At 45.0% G+C, this 23405-nt stretch overlaps 1 protein-coding gene across 5 annotated transcripts in view; it reads right to left on the bottom strand.

Moving 5' to 3' along the window:
• Positions 1 to 10484, bottom strand: part of IKZF2 (IKAROS family zinc finger 2) — a 117549-nt gene extending 107065 nt beyond the window's left edge. For 4 of the 5 annotated variants that reach the window (XM_053947377.1, XM_053947380.1, XM_053947379.1 and 1 more), the window contains exons 1-3: positions 10266 to 10484; positions 7515 to 7563; positions 6703 to 6807 (exon numbers count right to left, since the gene is read on the bottom strand). In XM_053947377.1, the coding sequence (XP_053803352.1) occupies positions 6703 to 6807; positions 7515 to 7548 (139 nt within the window). In that variant the 5' untranslated portion in view covers positions 7549 to 7563; positions 10266 to 10484. Of the gene's footprint in view, positions 1 to 6702; positions 6808 to 7514; positions 7564 to 8867; positions 8904 to 10265 lie in introns of all 5 variants that reach the window. The other variant, XM_053947378.1, reaches the window with a different exon arrangement.
• Positions 10485 to 23405: the final 12921 nt, after the last annotated feature.

The following is a 23405-nucleotide window of genomic DNA, read 5'->3' as shown; positions in this document are numbered from 1 at the left end:
GTAATGTAGACCTGGCTCCAGATCAAGGGCACATTTTGGTGGGCAGTGTGAATAGGGGCTCGTCCACACGCAGACCTGGCAATGCTCAGTGGTGTGGGAAGAGTTAAAATTCCGTGGTTGCTGTAATGTAATCACACCACAACAGGGTACTTTAGGACCACCACAATTATTCCTGTGCAGGACAGGAAATAAGCTGCACTGGTATTAAGGTACTTCTGAATGCATCCCATTGTGGGGCTGCAAAAATTAAATGCAAAATAACCCCTAAGCAAAGAAGATATTGTAAAAAAATCCTACTTTTGACAAAGGCTAACATGTACCATCCAAGTCTCCATCCTAAGTGATCCACGGCTTCTGTGATTCAGAAAATAAAAGGCAAGAGGGAAAAAAAAACCACAGAAACATGAAGGGACTCCCTACAATGACCAGAATTTGGAGAAAAACTGGGCCTCTGGTGACCTAGCCCAGAGTCATATCTGTCATGTTCCTTGCTTCTCAGTGATAATCCAGCTCTGCTTCCTTCCATTGGGATGCAGCAGTCAGCTGCCTGGACTCCAAACAAGCACCCGCTACCCTAGGGAAGGGACAGCATGCTGTGGCACAGGCTCCTCACCTGGGCTGGTAACAGGTCTTGATACTACACAGAGCAGTGGCTCAGCCTTCGCTTCAATTTTCTACAGAATTTTAGAACAGGTCAATTTTAGACCTATTTCAAGGTGGGTTCTTCAAGGATTTTCATTCACTGGGATTACTGAAGCAAAAGGCAGAAAAGGAGGCTCTGCCTTTTCCTCCTAGATAGAATGGCATCACTTCTTCAAGGTGCCTCTTGGTACTGGAAGGACAAACACTGCTCACCCTCAGTACTGCACAAAGGTAGCACAGGCAGCTGCATTTCCATCTCTAAAACTTAGTCCTGCCAACCTGGAAACCTCCAGCACTTAGCTGAAGGACTAGACACAGCCTGTGGCCCACAGAAACTGGAAACAAGCCTTTGAACCAATTTCCTGAGAGAAGATATCCACTGATTTCAACAGTAGCACCTTCCCCCAGATTCAGGGATGGGAAACACAGAACACTCTCCAACAGGTATCTGTCATCCAGCTGCTATCAAAGTGTAATATTTCATGGAAGATGAGGATTGCTCTTTTCGTTGGCATGTCTGAAAAGGAACTGAAATTCCAGAAGCAAACACTGAAAATTTGCTGACTACAAAGCTAGCAAGAGCACAGTGTTGTAACAGGGTGTGTACCAGGGAAAGTTAACTGAACCTGACAGTCCAAGAGAATAACAGAAGCTTCCCAAGAAAGGTGTGTGCTGCAACAAAGCCCTGGCAGATGACCTTTCAAGGGACTTCCAACAGAATGAATAAAAACCTATTTAATGAGATTAACTGATCATTTCACTCCACCCTCGTTATAACACTCACTGAGAGGGAGGAATGTTTTTGCAGCCGAGTACGCGGCTCCATAGGGAATGCCAGGACTGTGACAGAAGATAGCAAAAACACACAGGGGAGCCCTTCACCGTTGCAGATGGGCTACAGATACTCAAACACCAACTCATTTCAGTGGCTACTCTGTGCTGGTTTTTGTATCAGAGGAACTATTTCATTATTTTAACCACACCAGTGTGAAAAATCTGAGCTGATGTGGATAAAGCTATAACAATTCAAGGTACATCCCAGGAAATGCTTAGTTTCCAGTTAACCCTTTCCTCTGATCGGGTTGTAGTTTTTTTCAAGAAACACAGTGTAGCACTACTTTGCAGAGCTTTGGTTTCTTAGGCGTGGAAAACCCCTCTATTTCTGTTAAAATCCTGATGACTGCCTTTCCATTTAATAATTTTTCTTCTTAAACTCCAAGAAAGCTAAATGCATTGGCTAAAACTTTGATTACTACTACTGCCCTGGCAATTCTCAGGAAGTCTGAGGACAAAAGACTGAAGCAAAGACCGTGCTCTTCTAAGTGCCCAAGGAGCTCGCTTCTTACAGTTCCCTGCCACACTTTATTGAGCTCATCCCTCATGTCTGAGCTCATCTTGGCAAAGTCCATCTTCACTGTCCTTCAACCTGCCAAACCACAGGTACATCTGTATTGGGCATCACCAAGCAATTCCATAGCTGAGCTCTAAAAAAATCAAAGTGTCAAGACTGCAAAGTCAGACACAAAGGATTAGAGGGCATCTCAAATGACTGTCAAAAGTCCACCTCCCTGCACTGAGGCAGGAGATACCCAGACCAATAAATGCTGCCTACCGTACTCCTTAAAGGCTGCTGAGGAAAGAAAATTCCTCAGCATCTCGAGGTTATTAGGTCCGGGTTTTTAGCACTTTCTAAGATATTTGGAAGAAATGGAGACCTGAAACCCCAGTTCATAGCACAGCAGTTTGGCTGCCAGAATTCTTCATGCCCCAGTGCACACATCAGGGGAGTAGTAACTGCCTCACAGCACTAATTCAAGTCCCCCTCTGCAGCCCAGCCCAGCCAGCTTCAACCACCCTCCCTAAAGGAAAGCTTCCATCACCTCATCCTACTAAAAAGTCCACAACACATACTGAGCCAGGAAAGACTCCCAGAGCAAGGTTCAGCCTCACATGCCTGGGAGTAAATTCTGGTGGTGACAAGACTTGTTTGCCACAGAGCTGAGGCATGGAGCAACTTTTAACTTTATGTGGTTTCAGTCCAACAGTCAGGCTTCAAAATTACATTTCTTTATCCCTACAGATGTGCCAATACAGCCGTGGTACATGTAACTCTCTGCTCAGGACAACACAACTGTGACAAAACAGGAGTCCTATGACAACTTAGGCTTGAAAAATGAAAGTGATCAGGAAAGATTTGGGGCTTTGATGCCACAAAAAAATGTGCAACCGACAGTCCACCCTGACCACTTGGAATATAGTATTGGCTACATTACAATAAAACCTTGCCCAAGTTCTCTTTAAACACCAGTGCTGAAATCATTCCCACTTAGTGCAGCTGTCCCAATTAGTGATCTCGTCAGACAGCGCGATCGTTCCCCACCACGCAGAAAACGCGAGCGCCTCATTATTTTCAGCAGCAGAGTCAGCCGATGTGACTTATTCTCTTAATGAATTAATTCTCATAACTTAATAACGCTTCAAGCTACTATAAACACCTCTTGAAAGCATACCACAATTTTAATCGGTTTCAAACATCAGATGTTGGGTTTGATATTTATGATTGTTCTGACTCTGTTTCATTTAAGGGCTCCTTTTGTCTATGAAAGCAAAGATAAGAAAGTTAACTGGGACACCCACTGTCAAGCCTCTAATTTAAGGGGAAATTGCCTTTGTCGCTGACTGTCAGATGCTAATAGCTGCTGCTACTGTTTTCCTATGATACCAGGCCAGTGATCTTAGAGAAGTGTCCTTCATCCTATACAAAGCAATGATTGAGTCAACTAATTGAACAACTGTGCCCCTGCAGTTTCCAAAGCAGACATTCCTCTAAGTCCATTTTAACCTACAGGAAAAAAATATCTCTAATAACTGTAGTAAGAACTCAGTGTGGCATTGTGGGGAGGTGACTGTGAATTATTTCTTTTTAAAGCCTCTTTTATAAGGATTCCCCATTAGCCTTTAATTAGCATGCCAGTTCCTATTCGGAGGTTTCTGATCGTTTATAGCCCAGTTCAACATTCACGGACGGGAACAAGACAGACTCCCTTGAACTCAGTGGGGTCTGGGGGGGGCTTAGGGCCATGCAGGGAACTTTCTAGTACCAACACAAAGTTAATTGAGCAAGCCTGTGACACCCAGCTCTGGGTGTCAGCCTTTGTAAGAGTTTTCCTACGGAAGATCAAAAGAAAATCTGGACTTCCAGATTTGGGGCTATGTAAATATATCATCTGTACTCAGCAGGTGTAACTCTAATTCATCTTTTGCTGCAGAGAAAAGTGAGATGATCTATCAACCTCTACAGTTTGACTATTTACATGTATTTTAAATCTTTGCTTACATAAAACTACAGTGAAGTATTTTAGAACAGAGCATCTGCCAACACACATGCAGTGTTCTGCTAAAGGCAGGTATATGTAAGATCATCAGTTAGCTATGACAGGTGATTTAGTGTGATTCATCTTTCAGGATCATCTCATTCACAAGGAAAATTGAGTGTCATCCCCGTCCATAACCTACAAATACCATCTAGACACTTGAAAATGACAATAGGTTAAAGGATGCAGCAGCCAAAATATTCGACCCAAACCCTTTTGGAATAGAACCTGAAAACATCAGTAATCCAGACAGAACTACTAACACAGATTGCCAGGGGCTAATGAACATAGAAGACTCTTTACCCAGCACATAATTCTGCTGTTGCTGGGAGAGCACTACTCAGTCATTTCAGCACAGATCCAAGAAATTTCCTTCTTTCGGTGTTTCTCCTTCTGAGCCAGGCACAAATTCTGACTAAATTAAGAGCTGTGGTTCAAAACAATTCAGTAGAAGGCAAGAAGAACAAAGGTCAAAACTTCGATCTCTACCTTGCAGGTGCACATCCAGAGCACACAGCCAAAGAGGGCCATGCGCTTCTGGCAGTGACTGGCGACCAATCGGGAAACGAAATATTTGGGGTCTGCTCCCTGCATCACCTCCTCCATTCCCAAGTCCTACCCAGCCAGGATGACACGTCCTGGGCTTTGCTGTAACAGCAGCCAACATCACTTATCTCCAGCAACCCACTGCAAATCAAACCAGTCTGAAATAGAACATGACCACTGCCTCTACCTAAAACAATGGATGATGGGTCAATCCACTGGGAGCTACTAAACTCATACAAAATATTTCAAATGGCTATTCCACCTCCATCTTTCCTTTTAAAATACCAAAAAAAAAAAAAAAAAAACCCAAAAGAGTTTTTAAAAAGAGGTGCAGGCCCCTGAGTTACCAAACCTTTAAAAGGATTTCCTGTGCCCCACAAAACAGGTGGAAAGCTCAAAAGCCCAGCCTGGCAATTTAGCCTACACATGTCAGATTCAAGATTTGGCCAAAAACCTTAAATGAACCAATGTAACAGCTGCCACAAAAGCCGACAACCTCTGATCAATATCTTCCATGTTTAAGGCAGCACAAGCTTCCTCTCTGCAAAACAATCCTAAGCCTGCAAAGAGTAAATAAATTACAATAAATTTAAGAAGCTTGAGTTTTGTTTGGCTTGGGAAACACAGGCAGAGCCCTTAATTTTTCAAGAGCAGCACATCCGAATCTCAAAGCATTTGAAACACCTATGATAGGCCAAAAAACCCCTCTTAAAAAAACCCTAAGATATTCACCAAGGCTGCAGATACATATGTGTTGCAAAGAACTAATGAAGCTTAAAAACCATTGAAAATGTTAACACCATGAACATGAAAATACTGAGTGTGTTAAAGCCTTTTGCATGACTTCATTCTAGATCTTTTAATTCCTAATTTGACTTTGGTTTTCAGTCTAGATTATAAAGAAGATTTAAAACACAGATACTTTTTTTCCCTTCCAATGAAGCCTTCCCATTAATAAAAGGGAAACAAAGAAAATGAAGAAAGTGAGTAGTAAAACTTTTACAACACAATAAAGTATATCAGAATCCCAGTGCAGCACAATTGGAATTGTCTAAAGATGCTGAATTATGGGTGGTTGTCATATAAAGTTCAGTCCATGGTATTAGAAATCATATTCTCCAGCAACATGTATATAATTGAGAGATCTTCATAATAACCCTCAGTTTAAAGGCTCATAAAACTGTGCTTTACCCGTAATTTGCAAGAGGAAAGAATTCTTACAGGAGAGTAACATCTTTTTCTCAGAAAGACTCTGAAGGCAATACACTGTGCATTTTTAAGCAAGCAATCCTAGAAGCCCTCTCTTTCTTTCACAGATTTCAGTAGGGCATTTTACTAACCCTTGGTTTAAATAGAGAAATATGTATCTGTAGTACACAAAAACCAGAAAGAAAACTAGGATCACATAGAGAGGAACACTAAGTATGTTGAAAGCAAAGCGCACTACATTTTTTCTGGACTATAAGTGCAGCGGTTTCATTAAGGTAAATATCTTGATGTAACACTGTAAGCAACACTTAAACAAGGTAGGGCACTCACACACACAGAAAATTAAGATTGTTGCTTTTATGAAATTGCGTAAACTACATTTATCTACCTCCCATATATAACAGGAAAATAATTCTATAAGTGTTATCATCAGCTCTTGAGACTTACTGTGCAGACTCACTAAACTCTCAGTTTCTACCCGACATTCTAAAGCAAACTCCTTTCAGTTTGTTAGAATCAACTATAGTTTTGTAAATAAAATTTGTTTGTTTTCAAATAAAGCTACTTCAAGCTGTTTCGGGAAGCAAAGTAAGTAATAGAAATAATAATAACAATAATTTCTATTTGGATTTCAGAACCTGAGGAAACAAAACCAGCACATGTCAAGCCTAGTGTTTTCCTACCTGGAGCAGGTAAGGACCAGCTCTCAAATGCCACCTTGGGATAGTTCAGACTAGTAATCCCATTCATGTTTGGATGAGACACCAGCACAAACAAGAACCAAAAAAAAAGAGAAAATCTTCCCCGTCCTCCTCTGTTATTAGCAATGCCAACAGCAGTGGCTAAGACCTGGTAAGCAAACCAAGGACTAGGGAGGACCAGACCAACCCAACCCTCAGCTAGAGAGAAACAAGCTTAAGAGGAGACTTACTGCCTGCCATGTGACAGGGGGAGGTGTGCTGCCCATTGGGAGTGCTAGAGGTGAGGTCGATGGCCATGCCGCAGTGCTCCCTTTCAGGCGAATAGTCATTGTCACCTGCGAGCACAACACACGTCCCCGTAAGTTTGTATCCCCTTCTTCAGCAGAGATACACAAAGATTAAGAACCACAACCCGCTCGCCCCTGCCCTTCCCTCCTTTACTGATGGGGTCTTCCAGAGCCTTGTCAGATCTCGACTCTCAGTGGCCCCAAGTAAACATCTGGCTGATTTTAAGAGTCCTCTCAAAGCTACTGTCACCGGTCTTTTACTCACACTCCTGTGGCAAACCTTGTCCCAGCTGCTTGGTTTTAAGTAAGTTAGGATTACTTTTCCATTAGCAGTCAGGGACAATCCAGGCTGGGCAAGGGAAGACTAGAATAGTAATTCACCATACAGACCTCCCCCAAAAGCTCTGGGTTAACTGACAGTTAAACAAAGCACAACCCCTCACACAGAAAACAAGAAAAATACATAGGGAAAGGCATTAAAAGTTTTTGGCTGCAGTTTGAATTTCTGGAGAGGAACTCTCTCATTTGCAAAGTTCATTCACCCTCAGCAAATATTTAAACCTAGAAATAATCACCCATGCACCCATCCCCATACATTTCTCAGTCATACAGAGACTTTATATTTAAATGCTACTAATTCAGCATCAATGCAGACACTGTACACAAGGAAGCTAAACTTTCAGGTTTCTGCATTATACAAAAGAGAGTAGGAAAAGAAAAGTAATTTAGAATAATCAAACAAAATAATTACTTACATGTAATATATCCATCAACAGCCTCTGCTTCCATAGTCAAAGTGCAGTGCTGCAAGGCAGAAAAGTACACCCTCAGAGACGCCTGTCAGTATCAACCATTAAATGATTAAACTTACTTAAAGCCCTAAGTAGTTGCCCATTTTATTGCTGTTGCAACCACTGCCTAGAGAAACACACAAGCGCACTGCATGTGCTCGTTTGCAAATCACCAAACTCTTCCTGTAAATTATGTGAGTAGACATGCAGCTGCCTCCTGGCCAGGTGGCACCTGGATCATCCTGGTCTGACCATACCTCTCTCTCTGTGCCCCACTCACATTTTTGCCTGATCTGAGAGTTCTTCCCTGACTTTCTTCTTGTTTCTTCAAGCTGGGATGGTAATGCTTTATCAATTATCTGCTCTATCTGCAGCCAGAACAGACTTCGAGGATATGGATAACAATTGCTTTTTTCACACACACTACAAAAGACTGCCTCCTGGTCTAAACAGAATAAACCCTCCCGTGTCCATTCCCCTTGGACACAGTTGTTCCAGCTTTGGCTCACACCTCTGTGTGCACACACACCTGTATACACACCTGTTCACTCTAACCCTATTTATTTGCCACAGCAGAAGGCCAAACATCACATTTCATACTCCCAGATCACGCATTTTGTGGTGTGAAGCAATCTTAAAGTTTCTGGAAGCACTTTGCTGACACAGAACAAGCTATTACTTTCCCGAAACCCAAGTAACTGTATAGAATGACACCCCCTAGCTATCATTTGATATATATTGTGTGGGGGGGGAAAAAAAAAGGAGAGATCAATAATCATAACTATGTTCTTTTAAGGAGAAAAGTTAAGAATCTGACATGACCAGAGGAAAATTTTATTTCCTCTCTCCCTCCATGGCCTCTTTTTTGCCTTTAGTTTCAAAACTCTCACTGCACCAGGCAGCTAAATTATTCACAATGAGCCATTTCTGTATTGATCGCCAAGTATATTTAGCCCTGGCTCCTGGAATTTCTCCATTACTTACTGGAAAACAGGCAGCTTCACTTCTTGTCTCCAAAACCACTTCCCTCCCCCTCCCTTAACCCTCTTTCCTTCCCTCCCTCCCCACTCCCTGCCTTTCCCCCAATAAATAAATACTTTTCTCTGTGCTCTTCTTTGGTATAAAGCAGATCAAATTCCCAAGGCATTCAGCACATAACACTTAAATTTCAACCTGACTAGCTGCTACCAAACTCTCTTCAATTAGTGATTTTCACAACTCTTAAAAAGAAATCTCAAAAACAAACAAACAAAAAAAAAAACACGCAAAAAAGTTTTCAGAACAGGTAAGCCACTTCCTCAAGCCCTTCAAAATTACCTTATCTTCCCCCTAGTCCAGGTAGGCAGGCACACACTGAGAAAAAGAAAGAAACATCAGAAGCAACAGGGAAAGATCATCCCAGCCAATGAAGTGGAAGGAAAGAAAGGGGAGGAAGGGAGGAGGAAGAGAAGGGAAGACAAAAAGAAACACAGAAACATCCATAACCTAAATTAAAACATAGCTTGAATTTTATTTTTTTTTTTATTTCTTCAATGCGGAGAGAAAGAGGAGAGGGAAAAGAAAAAGTTTGGTCACCATTTTTAGGCTGGTGATGGCAAATCCCAGTTGCTGAGCCTCTCCACAAGGAATGGAGGGAGAGTTTGAAGACACAGAAAGATGGAGAAAGTTTTAAAAAATGGGTTTTTTAAAGGCAGGGGAAGAAGAGGGGGGGAAAGAGAGACGGGGAAGGGGAGAGGGATAGGGGAGAGAAACTCGCCCCCGCCACTTACAGGTGGGGCATGCGGAGCCGGGAAGCCCCGGGATGAGCCGGCGGGGAAACTCGCTCAGGAATGGCACATACTTTGAAGGAAGATGAAGAACGAAAAAAAAAAAAAAAAAAAAAAAGAGGGAGAGGGAGGGAGGGAGGTCAGCCGGTGCTACAGCAATGCGATTAACTAGCGAGGAGAGAGAGAGAGAGAGAGGAAAACTTGATCCACCGGTTCCTTACGGATTCCACGGGATCGGGGGGAGCGGAGGGATTGCGGGGCGGGATGAGAAGAGGGGATGAGGGGCGGGATGGGAAGGGGGGGGCCCGGTGGGCGCACTCACACCCCGCGCAGCAAACCCGGGCCAACTTCCCCGGAGCGCCGCTCCGGCCCTGGGCGACGCCGGGCTCCGAGGCTCATCCTGCCTCTCCCCGCCCCTGCCACAACCTGTCAAAGTCATGGAAGTCCTGCCTCGCTTGTCATTTTATTCCCTTTCCCCCCTTCTCCCCGCCGCAGGCCGCAGCCCCCCGGGGGCGCGCAGGTGGCGGCGGGCGCTGAGGGAAATGGCAGCGGGGCCGGGCTGGGTAACGGACCGGCGAGACCCGCCGCGGCTTCTGCCCCTGCTTTCTTCTGGTCTTCGTGCGGGGGTTTTCGTTTGGCTGTTTTTTTTTTTTTGGTTAGGGTTTTGGTTTTTTTTTTTGGTTTTTTTTTTTTTTTTTTAATATTTCGGTCTAACAGCAACAAGTCATCGGCGCCCGCGGGGATGCTGCACAGCCGCGCTCGGCTCGGGGACCCTCCGCACACACAGACCCGCACGGACGGACCGAGCCCCGCGTCCCGCCGGCCCCGGAACGGAGCTGTCCCTCCTCCCGCCGGGGAAGGGGGGACCGGGGAGGGAGAGGAGAGGAGGGGAGGAAGGGAGGGGGGAAAGAAAAAGAAAGAAATAATAAGAAGCCAGGCGCAGATTTACCTCAGCCGCGCAGGCAGTGAGTCAGTTCCATCCCCCTTTTGTTTGTGTGTTTATTAGTGTCGGCTCCCTCTGCCCAGTGGAGGTGTGTTTGTGCACGGCAGTTGGCTGTGGGGGGACTAAGGCGGCGGAGGAGCCGTAGCTAAGGGTAATCCTGTTTTTACTTCCTCCATCTTCAGAGAGCAGAGGGTTAGCCTGGGACAGCTGGTCAAACCCCGAGAAACCGATCCGGCGGCGGCGGCGGCGGCCGCTCTCCCTCCCTCCCTCCCTCCCTCCCACAGCCACACACACACACAGCCACACACTCATTCGCTCCCTCCTTCACACACTCCCTTCCCTCCCTCACACACAGATACGCGCACACCCTGCCTCTCGCACACACAATCCCTCACAGATACGCGCACTCCCTCACACCCATACACACCTCCTCCTTCACACACACTCCCTCAGACACACACTGTCCCTCCCTCAGGCTCAAACCCACACACATTCATTCACTCCCTCACACTCAGTACCCTCCTCCCTCCCCCACGGACTCACACTCTGTCCCTCACGCACAGCCAGCCCCTCACACATTCTCACTCCCTCACTCACACTCAGCCCTGCACACGCACTCCCTCACACTCAGTTCTTCCCTCAAAGTCCCTCACAGGGACACACTCGCTGCCTCACTCGCACTCAGTCCCTCATACACACACACACGCGCGCACTCACACTCAATCCCACGGACACTCAGTCCCCCAGACACTCACGCTCGGTGCCTCGCACGCACTCACACACTCGCTCCCCCCTTCAGTCCCGTTCCCGCCCCGCGGCGCCTCAGCCCCCGCGGGGCCGGCGCGGCGGGGGGCGGGTGCCCGCAGCCGGCGCGAGGCCGCTCAGCGCGCTCGGCAATCGATTACAGGACAAGTGCGGCCGCCGCCGCCGCCGCTGCCGCCGCCACAGTGCGCGCCCCGCGCCTCACGCGGGCGGGCGCGCGCGCCCTCGGGGCACGGCCGCGGCCCCTCAGGGCGGCCCCGCGCCGGGCACCCCCCGCTCCCCGCCGGCAGCCACCGCCCAGGGACTCCCGCCGGCCGGGCGGAGGGACCGGCGGAGTCATGATTCAGCACTTCTATTTATAACTGCCCGGCGGGGAGGGGGGGGCGGCCCGGGTTGTTACTTAATTAAACATTCACGGCCGATATGAGCGGAGTTTCGGCGTGGAGACGGCCGGGGTGCAAGTAAAGCCTCTATATGGCATTCCACCCCGGTCCCGAGAAGTCGGTGTGCTGGGAAAAGTGTGAAAACCAGCGTTAATATCCTGAGGGAAATCCTCTCGCTGCCCTACAGCCAAGGCTGAAGGAACGGCCCCGAGTACTTCCCACAGCAAGGGGACATCCGCACACTGAGGAGACACCCCCACAGACCCAGTCGGGCTGCCCCGACCCAACACACTTGTCTGAGGGTGAATGTTCGATATGCTTCCTCACGGAAGTTTTCCCTGCTTTCCGCAGGTCCTGGACCAGGTGCAACAGCCTTGTCCTGCTCTCTTCTCTTTGAACTGCTGGGCGCTGGTGACCCTGGTAATGCCATCATTAAGCACCAGAGTTCACGGCCCATTGAGAAGCTGAGGTTGTGTCTGTCACGCATGATATGCAGGGACAATATGAAATTTCAATTTGCAAAATTAAGCAAGGAAGCACTAGAAAGGATTGAGATTCAGGCTGCCCATACACCCTTGAGCCTTTTAACCCAACAGAGCAACTGATGGGAATAATGGAAGAGTTATCCTTGATTTTCATTGGTACCAAAGGAGAGTAACACCTGCATTTTGCCACTGAGTTTCAGACAAACGCCAATGGAACTACCACCATCACTGCATACCCGCATTCTTTGTATATCAAAGGTTCTGGGTACTGGAAAATTTTGCTTTGAGGCAAAATCTCTCCTACAAAATCTTGAAGCAAAAGTCTTAACTCTTGCTCTCACTACACACAAGCACAATACTGTTGTTAGAGACAAGGTGAATCCCAGATTTTATTAGCACTGCCACTCCACATCAAATGAGATTCTGCTTTGTAGAATAGCAGCAGAGCCACCCAACCCTGAGAGAGGGAGACAAGCCCCACTTTGGAAAAGATGCTAAATTATTCAGCCAGCCCAAGACACTACAGTTAGTTGACAGCTCTTTCCCCAACACCACAAATTTGAGCCAATTAGTCATTATGCCACATCTGTGAAGTGGGTTTAACTTAACTCTTCTCATTTTGCATAGGAAGAAGGCTGAAAGGTCAGGGGACTGGCTACGGAGAGCACTCAGAGCTGAGCCTAGAAAGCAGACTTCATGTTTCCCACGCCCACGTATCAACAACTAGACTTGGCTTGCCTACACCAGAAAATAGACTGGCATAGCTGGAGCTGGGTAATTATACCGTAACAGTTTATGCCGGAATAACTCTCCTTGCGGACACTCTCCTCCAGATGGAAAGTGAATTCCCAAAAGCTGTCCAAATTAATTCACTCAACAGCACACACTTGGTGTTTTGTCTTTCCCCCCACCCCCTTCCCCTCTTCATTTTGGGGGGTAAAAATTCCTGAGATGTGGGTCTCGGCAGCATTTTGAAGCCTTCGATCACTTTTACAGACCATTAAAAGCAGGGACAAATGCAAAACATGTCATTGAAATGCTACAAGTCTTGTTGTCAAGATTTTTATGGTGCTTTTCATCAAAATGTTGAAAACTGAAAGCTTCCAGCTGGCTCTCCATACAGGTAATAACTTAATAGCTAACAGCTTTTCTCCCAAAGCTGCTGGAACCTGCTTGAGCCATGGAAGCTGATGGGAAAAGCCAGACCCATCCTCTACAGTAAATATTTTCTGATTTCTTTAATCAAGCTGCTCTGCAAGCTTTTGAAACCAAATGAAGCTGTGAAAACAAGGAGGAGTGACCAAGGAAAGAGTATGAGGCAGGGAATAAAGTGGCAGGACTTGGCTTTGTAAATCAGCTTGCTAACTCCAAGGGCTGCAGAGATGAGCACATCCTCACTACAGCAACACTGGGCTGAATCACTGGTTTCAAGGCAGAACTTGGCTCTGGGCTGTAGCAAGAGCTCCACAGTGATTTACATTGCCCAGCTCAGCAGAGCTGCTGTGGTGATCTTGAGGGCCAAGTGATGGCCTGGGGATCAAGGGAGCCAGATTCACATCCAACAATGACCAGAGGGCCTCCGCATGATTTTGGTCAAGCCATTATCGCCCTGCATTTCAGTTCCGCATTTCTGAAACACAGCAATTAATGCAAGGAAAGCTTTTCTTTTGCCGAGCAGTGTCCCAAGAGCAGCTCTCAGCTTTGCCACATTACAGAGGTCCCTCTGGCACACCTCTGAAAGAGCCATTCCTGGAGCTCCTGGGAGCCCCTTTCCATTGCCATCCACAGGACCCCTGCCTGCCCTGGGACACTGTCCTGCCACACAAGTCCAGCTGTCCCCAGGATCACGGGCTGTGCCAACAACCACCTACACAAGAGCTGTGATGTCCTCCTTGGCACTTGCTCACTCTCCCTGAGCACTGCTTCCCCTCCTGTGTGCTGGAGATAACAGAGCTCCCTGGTCTCACAGGAGAGTTTAATTTCTCATCATTTGACAGCAATGTGCTTTGATAGGTTTGATGGGCTCAGCCTGTTTTCAGCTAAATATTTAAACATTTAACCCATATATGTGTGTATATGCACATGCACATGTGAGAATTATTATTCAAAACATCCATCATGCTTTTTATATAAATTCTGGTTTAAAGTTTCTAATTTTCCTTTTTTACATGCCTGTATAAGGTCAAGGTGCTCTAGGAATTCACTCCCAAAACCTTCTATTGGGTGCTCACATAAATAGTAGCTCAGCACAGCGGAAGCTCCAGACTTACGTATACTTTGCAAATTAGAAGGGAATGATGTGCCACTCTGCTGCCTGGGACAGCGCTGAGCAGGCGGAGCAGCAGACCCCTGCATCGGCTCTCTTCTGTTGGACTGAGCCCTCTCTTCCCTTCCCACAGAAGGGGCACTTTGAAGACAAACTGGATCCAGTCCCAATATACTGTGAAGAGGACAAACACAGACCTTTCTTTGCTTAACTGTGCATTGGGCAATCTAAAAACCATATAAGCACTAATCTATTCGTTATTCCATCTCCTCCTCTTCCCTACAACGAAGCACTGTTTTATGCTTATATGTATCAATAAATGGACCTATAAAGAAAATAATGAACATCCTTGAATACCTTCAGAGCATACTCTATTAATTTTGAAAGGGATGCAACATACTGTACCCCTTGTATTTCACCAAGATAAAAGCCTATAGATTAATTCCTATTAAAACAGTTGGTATTTTCAGGACATGCAGATGTAATTTATGGAGAGGCATAATACTCATATTAGCTCAAAGGCCACAGAAACTGTAGATCTGTGTCTGTTAGTGTAGTTGTACAGGCATTCATTGTACAGAGAGCAGTTGAAAAGGCAGAGTATGTAATCTGAATACTAAATTTGTGAATAGTTTCTCACTTGGGCTGGTTAGGCTTTTCAAGAGCAGCGGATGCTTTGTGGGGGACTTTGTAAAACATTCTGCTAATATATCACATGGTTCCTGTATTTTCTTCTATCTTTACTGTCAGAGCTTTATTCATGAAGACACAATATTTGATTCTTAAAAGGGCACCAACTCCTGCTCTGTGCTCTCCACCTGAATTCAGTGTGCTCCGTGTGAGACTATTTTTACAACAAATACTTCTTCCTTTCTCTATAAAGTGGACAACTTTAGGCGTATATAACCCAGAAGTATACAAGAAACAGATCTTTTCCCTCACCCTCACATATTCCAATTGCTATATCCAAGTTACTTGGAAAACAGTATTATATTTTCTTTTTTATCATCCACAATAAAAGTGTACAGATTTTGCCTTTTATTATAGAGCTATAAATGTATATGGATATTTCATTTATGAGGAAGGGAAATTCTAAAGTGTCCTAACAAAATTTAATTATGACACAAGCTACTAACAGAGAATCCTTGAGCCCAGGATCATTTTTATTCGTTGCTTGTACAGCACCTAGCACAATGAGGATTTATGCATGACCTAGCTTCCCACTTAGTACTTCAACAAAAATAAGAATTAACTCTTGCTCTGCTTATGGCTGGAAAACACAGTACCAACAGAATTACATACATCCCATACTGCACAGAGAACACCACAGAATTATGAAGCTCGTGAAGCAGCCAATACAGAAGCGTGCTGGATCTATTTAAATTACTGGAGCTGCTGGAGGCATTTAGGCAGAGAGACAGTTGTTACTCAAAATTTGGCAAAATGACAGGTATCAATTATGTTGAGTATTGCAAAGTACCAGGGAACATTCAGTGACAAACAACCAGGCTCACAGCTTTGCAACAGCTGAAAATTTGGTGGGAATGGAGTTCTTCCACTTCTCTGTGACAGGATTACCATGAATGTTGAATGTCAAAAGGTCAGAGTCGCCATTTGGGTTTGAAAGAGCTTCTACAACACAGAAGACTTCTACCAAAATTTGGCTATGAACACTGTGGGAGCAGGTCTTGTAGGGCTTCCAGCACTGACCTGCTCTATTCATGCTGGGTGAAATACAGAATAGATACAGCCACCCAATGCATGCATTTCTGTACTTGAAAAGAGTTTCTACTACAGCTCTTTAAAACTTGGCAAAGAATTGAGGAATAAGGACATTTTCTCATTTAATCCAGCCTGCCTGTAAGTGCACAGCACTGGCCAGTGGCTTCCCAGGGGCCATAGGGGTGCCTCAGGCCAGCCTGGCAGGAGCCTCAGCAGCCCAGGGTCCATCCCACAGCACCCAGGCCAGAGTTGATGGCCAGTCTAACCAAGAACCCTGATTTTCAGGGAAAGCTGTGGCAATGAGGCAGCTCAGGGGTCAAGCCAAGGAGTCAGTCTGCAGGTCAGGAGCAACAGGGTCCATGGCTTGCAGGAGACCAGCCCTCCTCAAACAAAGCCAAAGTCTGGGGCTGAGCTTAAATGAGCTCCTGACCTGTGCTAGGAGCATGGGTGAAGGCCCTAGCTGAGGCTGATCCAGGTCATTTAGGTCTGTTAGTGCCAACCCAGCTTGGACTCTGAAAAATTTGGAACAACGAGGAAAATAATAGTTGACCTGAGTGAGGTCATGACCTCATGGAGTGAAGTTGTCTCACTCACTGCGCACACTCTCGCTTCACAGGAGCTGGTACAAAATCATTGAATCATTTAGGTTGCAAGAGACCTCTAAGATTGAGTCCAGCTGTTGCTCCAGTACTACCAGGTCCACCACCAACCCATGTCCCCAAGTGCCATTAGTTAGGTGTCACCCCCATCCTTTGCTGGAAGAGCGGTGCTGTGCATGAGGGGTGTAACTGGTGTGTGGAGCTCACATCACACCTTACTTTGCAGCAGCTTGCAGATCTCCCAGCAAGTTAAACAGGCTGTTTTCCCTGATTCTACTTGGGTGGTTGCAGGGCCTTTCTTCAAAGCACCTGAAGGATGTCCTGTTTAATCATTTCAGTCCTCACTCACCACATTTCCAAAAACAACACCACCCCTGTTCAGTGTGCATAGCTACAGAAAAATCAGCATGAATCTATGGGAACACACTTTACCCTCAATAGTTCTTGTTCCTTTTCCTTCTCTGCTTTTCCAGGGTCAAGCCAGTGCTTGTAGAGAGACAGGAAAAGGCTAGGTTGCTAAAACTGGTTTCTGTGGATGGCAGGGACTGAACAGGTAAAGCATCTTTCAGCCTGACAACAACTCCTGCAGGAGTGTGGCTCTGCAGTCTGACCTGATTCAGGGGGTGGGTGCAGCAGTCCCAGGTCGGGGATTAGTCATTCAGCACCAGGCATGGACTCAGAGGGAGCAGTGCAGTGTGAAGGATCACAACTGCACTGAGCACTGGGGGTGTAAAGCTGTCATACAAACCAGTCCTTAGGTCCTTGCAGAAACGGTGTGTCACGAGTCTCATGGCTAATGAAGTCAGAACATAAAATAGTCTGAGAAAACAAAAACACCCAGCCCTCTACCTCCAGAAGAGACACAGCTGAGCCAAAGGCTGACACTGTCACCTCAGAGATGAAGGACAGCCTGGGGCCTAGGTGCATATCGGGACTGTGGGTGACTAGCTTACAATGCTTTGCTTTGAAGGAGGTTATTAATTTCCCCCTCCATTTACAAGGGCTGTTCTGCCATAAGCACCTTGCTTAGCCTCCTATTCCTCATCTTCTTCTAGAGTCCATGGAAAAGACTGATGTGTCCATTTTGCAGCTGCAAGCACCAAAATTAGATTCCTGATTGTAGTCACTCTCCAGAGGAGCATTTCTTTCTCTGGTGACTACATAGAGAGGCTGGATATACCTAAACATGCTGGCTAAATTAGTTCCTTACAGTGGGTGAATATCCCTGTCCATACTGTTCTTCACTGAGAAAATAAAGCTGATGGTACTGCTTCTCCTCTGTCAACTGTGTTGAGAATCAGCAACACCCCAGGGGCAGGGACTTGGACACAGCTGGGATGGAGCCACGCCAGTGGGCAAAGGGACATTTGAAAAAGGGGGGTTTATGCCTCCTTTGTGCCTGTAAGCAGTGTGTCATCCTAGAAGTGTCCTGAGGCTTGATTGTGAAAAGAGACACCTGAAATTAACTGGCCACATAATCAGCTTTAAGCAGTGCTAGGTTAACTTTGATTAACCACAAATAACAATTTAGATCATAAAAATAAAACATTAGCATCTTTTTATGCTACTCTTAGCACTGCATGAAACAACACGTGACCACAGCCTTTTAAAGCTGCATGTTAACTTTTATTGCAAAGCTTTGCTCTGTTTCGCTCCAGTAGCAGAGAGCTGACAGAGTGCTCCACAGCCCTTTTTAGGAGACTGATTCTTTTAGTGGTATAAGCCTCTTCGTTTTCCAAAGTTTTATTTATTATTCTTATTTTACTTGAGGAAAGGAATAACATTTCTCTACATCCAGACATTACCCACACATAACTGTGCAAGCAAAGAAAACATAACTTCATTCTTGTGGTTTGAATATGCCTCCTTTTTCCTGTTTATTTTTTTTTGTTTGTTTTTAAGAGGGAGGTGTTTCTAATTTTTTAGTTCTTCTTTGGGGATATAAATCAATGAACACATCATTTGGTTTCTATATTAAAGAGACAATCTTTTGCTCCCGGCTACATATGTGGTAATTTTCTTCTGAGATGTGTGTTTCTTTCTATTTATTAGTAACTTTAAGGGATTCTTCCAAATAAAATTCTGGGTGGTGGAATGATGGCTAAAGAAGACATTATTTTTTCAGGTATCTTTTCTTCAATGCACAAGCCTGAGTTTATACCTCTAACATGAACATATTCCTCCTACTGACCCCAGCTGAAAAGACTGTCTAAAATCTATGAAAGTAAAAAATAAAATATTCAAATTTTACAGCATTATGAACAAGGACACGAATAGAAAAACTTTTTCAGATATTATCATTATCTTTGTTTCCAAAATTACTCTCCTTGTTGCTTTTGCTGGTTTATTGCATCCATACACTAGTAAGGAGTGTTATTCTCAGAACAAGACTTCCTCATGCCAAACACTCACAGAGTGGATTAAGAAGTCCTATGGAAGCCCGAGGTCTCAGCTTAATCCTTGCATTATAAAGGCAAATGCTTTTCCTAGTGGCTTGCTGCTGGTTTGTCAGGCTGGTTTTTAATTCAACAAAGGTATAATTTTACATTCAGCTCTGAAGTTTCATTAAAAATAGCTGTTGGAAAAGATCCTTAAAACGAGATTATGTTTTCTATGGAAATTTTATCCAAACTACCTATAGGTCCTTAATGTTGACTTGATCTTTAAGTGATTTCTGCACTATACTGAGTTAGCTTAATTGGCTGGCAATATAATCACAACCCTCAGTGAGGTTATCCAAGAAGGCTCATGCGAGACTTTTGCACATTTACACATATGACCCTTTAAAAGAAAGCATTTGTCTGGCTCTAGGTGGAGGCTTCCTCTTTTGTAAGACAAAAGAGCTCTGTCGAAAACCCTCATTTAGTTGTCATTGCCCTAAAATCAGAGATACCGAAAGAGGAAAACTGTCTTGTCTAAGAATTACTGTCTGTGACTGCTCTTGAAGTAGACAGAGCTATGAAAAAACAGAATACCGAGCTGTGGGGCTGACCTCAGATTTCTCCATGGGAATGGTTTTTCCCACTGCCTCCTTTAAAAGGTGGTTTCTCACTTTAGATAAGGGAAGCTCCATCAGCTGCTTCATAGAGCAAAACTGACACCCACTGGCCACCCCCAGTACTTGAAACATTTTGAACTATCGAGCAGTCCTGGCTTCAGGGCAGAGCAGGACAATTGAGAGGTGTAACAACCTCCCAGCTCATCTCAGCCCATCTTCCTTACAGTGCATGACCTCGGCTTTGTCAGTGGTAGCTCCAAAACCCCACTGCCACAAAGTGGGGAGACACATGATGTTACACTCGAGTTCCCTTTGGCTCCTGAGCAACTCAGTCGCTCAGTGGTAAAAACTCCTTTTACATGACAGATGTCAGGGCTCTCATCCCTCTCTGTTCGAAGCTGGACCAGCTTAACCGACCATTTTTTCCCCTGAAATAGGAGCAGATGTTTCATTTGATCAGTCCCAGACTTGCTGTGCCCACGGTCCACCACACTTCCCTGCATCAGCTCTTTGCAAGCGCCCATCCATGTGCTGGTGGCCACTCAGCCAGACTTGCTCAGTTGTGCTCTGGCACAAGTCTGTCTCTAATGCATCCCAAACTTCTCTGCAGAATCCTCTCTCCTCCAGTCACTGGAGTGTTATTATCAAGGCTCCCAAAGATAATGTTTCCTACCAAGTGCTGTCGCCTGTGTGTTGTGTCTCCTCCTGCCTTCCTGTCACAGCACAGGCCAGAATTGCACTGGCATTCAGACATCTATTTTTCAGTCACATCCCGTGTTCATATCTGATTTTTCCACTTAGGCACTTCCAATGGAATTGCCTTTTAAGTAGCTCCTTGCTACCAAATATCTTTGGTTTAGATTATATTTATCTTCTCATGGAGAACTTCAATTTTCCCTGAGATTCAATCTAATTCTTATTTCCTCCTCATGTCATATATCATCATGTTCTACTCTCTGCTATTACTCCTTGCTCCCGTCTGGGCTTTGAAACTCTTCCCCACTCTCGTATATGTTACTGATATCATATAGTACATCATATCCTACATGGAACATGTCACTGGGCTGAAGGGTGCCTTTTTATATTTTATGTAACCAGCACAGCTTTTATGCCCACGTGATCAGTTTGCACTTTAGCTATTTTAAACATCCCGCTAGTACATTATCCAAAATTTAAAGCATGGTATCTCGACTGCACTGTCCTGTTTCTTATCACAGCTTGCAGACAGTATAGGGTAACTTACAGCATTAGACAGGGAAGAGGTTTTTTTAACACTGAGCAGCTTCATCCATGCACAATCTTCCTGCCAGGGCTGGAGTTGGATCAGCCTCAAGGGAAAAAGGAAACTGGGGTAAACTGTGCTCTCTCTTTCTGAACACTTTCAGATCATCCCAAGCTACTCTAATATTTTAATTTTTTTTTAAATCCCTCACAGAAATTAATACTCTGACTTGATTTTACAGTTCTCGGTTTAGCTTTTAACTTCTCCAGGCAAGCAAACAACCCCATCCATTGTCTTAGAGGAACTTGATGTTACAAGTTTATTTGATGTCACATTATTGATGACACATTATTTGGTGATGTGGGTTAATCCAGTTAATCCAGTTAATTAATAAATTGAAGGCAACATGTGACACCTACATCTCTAAGGAAGGGGCACGGTGTTGCTCTGTATTTCCCTAATGCTATATATATCCACTTTGGCTTCAACAAATTCCTGACTTCAGGACAGGCTGCATGGAGGCTGGGAGTCCTTAGGGAGAGCACAAACATCCCCGGACAGTGCCATCAGGGGGAGCTGCCCAAAGACTTTAGGGACACTCAATTGCCACTTACCCAGCACCACTGTTACAAGGGACAAAGATCCCACCCTGACTTCCCGAGTCCTGGGTCTGGAGCGTTAACTTCTCACAGAGGTCCCTGAGGGACAAGGAAGGCAAAACTCCTCGGCCCAGGGCTCTTTGTGAGCGTGCAGAGGTGCCCTGCCTGCCCCAGCATTTGGGAGCAGTGAGGAAGGAGTCCCATCCAAGCACAGGCACAGCAGGAAGGGTTGCCAGCTTCAGCAGAGTTATTACAGGAAGTGCCAACCTGTCCCTCGCAGTAAAAATATTCTTTATTGCATCTCACTTCACTTCCTGGTCTTGCCTGAATGACCATTTCTCCCAAACTACAACGAGCAGCCTCATGGCCAGAGCTTGATGTGGTTCCTTGGAGAACAAGGAGCCCGTTCATCCCCCGATGTCACCATTGCCCAAGGGTGGTGGCCACCGGTGGGACAGAGGGGACACCCTGTAGCCTGGCCAGGAGGAGCTGGGCTCCCTGTGCTCCACCCAGAGAGGGGGTAATATTTAACACCAAACTGCAGCAGCAGATACACCTCCCCTGCCTCCTTCCTGCAGCAGTAACACATTAAAATAATACCAAGCTGCCGTAGAAATGGCTGATGGCAACACATCATTTATTGATTTTCCCTGCTTAAAGCTTAGCCGTGATTTCAGGCATGCAAAAATGCATAACATCAGAACGATTTGTCTGTAAATTGCTCTTTATGTTATACAGGGAAGGGGAAAAAAAAGATGTTCAATAGAGTCCTGGGATTTTCAGGCTATACTTTAAGGTAATTGTGGGGTTATGAGACTGCAGGTAAGTCCCCAATCCAATTCATGCCCACACAAATGATGCACTTTCTCTGCTGACTCCTGTTTGAAAATTGTTTTCCTTATCCACACTAGATTTGTCTCTATATTGTGGGACTCTAATAGAGAGAATTGTTTATATAGATAAGCCTTGTGCTGTTTCGCTTTCAAATTTCACTTCTCAAAGCAATTTCTGGAAAAGAACCACCCCATCACATAAGAGTATTTGCTTATTCAAAGTCCACACAGAGGGATAATCTGCTCCATTTGGGAACTGCACACGAGATTCCCTCAGCAAACTGACATCAACACATCTGAAGGTTTGGATGCTGAGCAGTCCCTCAAAGAGGGACAACATGGAGACCATCCAAAGTTACCTATCCATGTATTTCACTGGGATCACACCTGCATGGAAACAGTCCCCAGCCAGTCAGTGCTGCTGGGTAAAGACTAAATCCATATCCCATATCCCACATCCCATATCCCATACCCCATATCCCACATGCCATGGGTTTCTGTGGGTTTATATGCACTCACCTGCTGGCTGAGTGTTCAGCCCTGCTGACTTCCCATACTTTTGCTGGGATAGCTCAAAATCTACACAGAGATCCAGACACCCAGTACAATCCAGATGCTTTCTGTAAGTGATATGAATTCAGAGGGAAAATCCCAGAAGCCAGTTTTAACAGTGTTTTTAATGCAACCTTGTTTATACACTCACAAGCAGAATTTCTGTCATTTTACCAGCTTTTTCTCTGTTGTGAGACAAAGGCTTGTCTTTTACTTTGATAACTAAGTACTGCAGATGTGGCTGGCATTTTTTGTCTTGTTCTTTCAGTGTTCCTTTCAGTGGCATTAAATACATAGACTTTCTCCTTTCAATTTTTATGTTTAGGTGTCAATTCAACAGAGTATTTAAACCAACATCTTCATTTTAATTTACCCCTTTTTTTCCATCCAGAAGTTGAATGAGCTCCATAAGTGCCTCTTCCAGTTTAAATTAACCTTCCCATGCATATTAACAGTCACAGTACTTATATTTCTGCAAGAATCTCCCATGACCATCACAGAACAGAAGGGCTGAAAGTTCTTATAATCCACATATGCAAGAAGCAAGGACAGAGCAGAAAGAGGAATATAAAGTGCAGAAAAGAGCTGGTTTCCAGTGGACTAAGAATTCTTTGTAGTATCACAGCTATCAGCAAGAGACTTCAAGGGAAACTGCACTCATCCCAATTCTTTTGCCCTTAATGCATATTTAAAATCCACTGCCAATTTCCAGTCTTGCAGTGACT

Source organism: Vidua chalybeata, chromosome 7, assembly GCF_026979565.1.
Source record: "Vidua chalybeata isolate OUT-0048 chromosome 7, bVidCha1 merged haplotype, whole genome shotgun sequence".
In the NCBI taxonomy this organism is placed as follows: Eukaryota; Metazoa; Chordata; class Aves; order Passeriformes; family Viduidae; genus Vidua; species Vidua chalybeata.
This window is presented reverse-complemented; position numbering and strand designations above follow the sequence as displayed.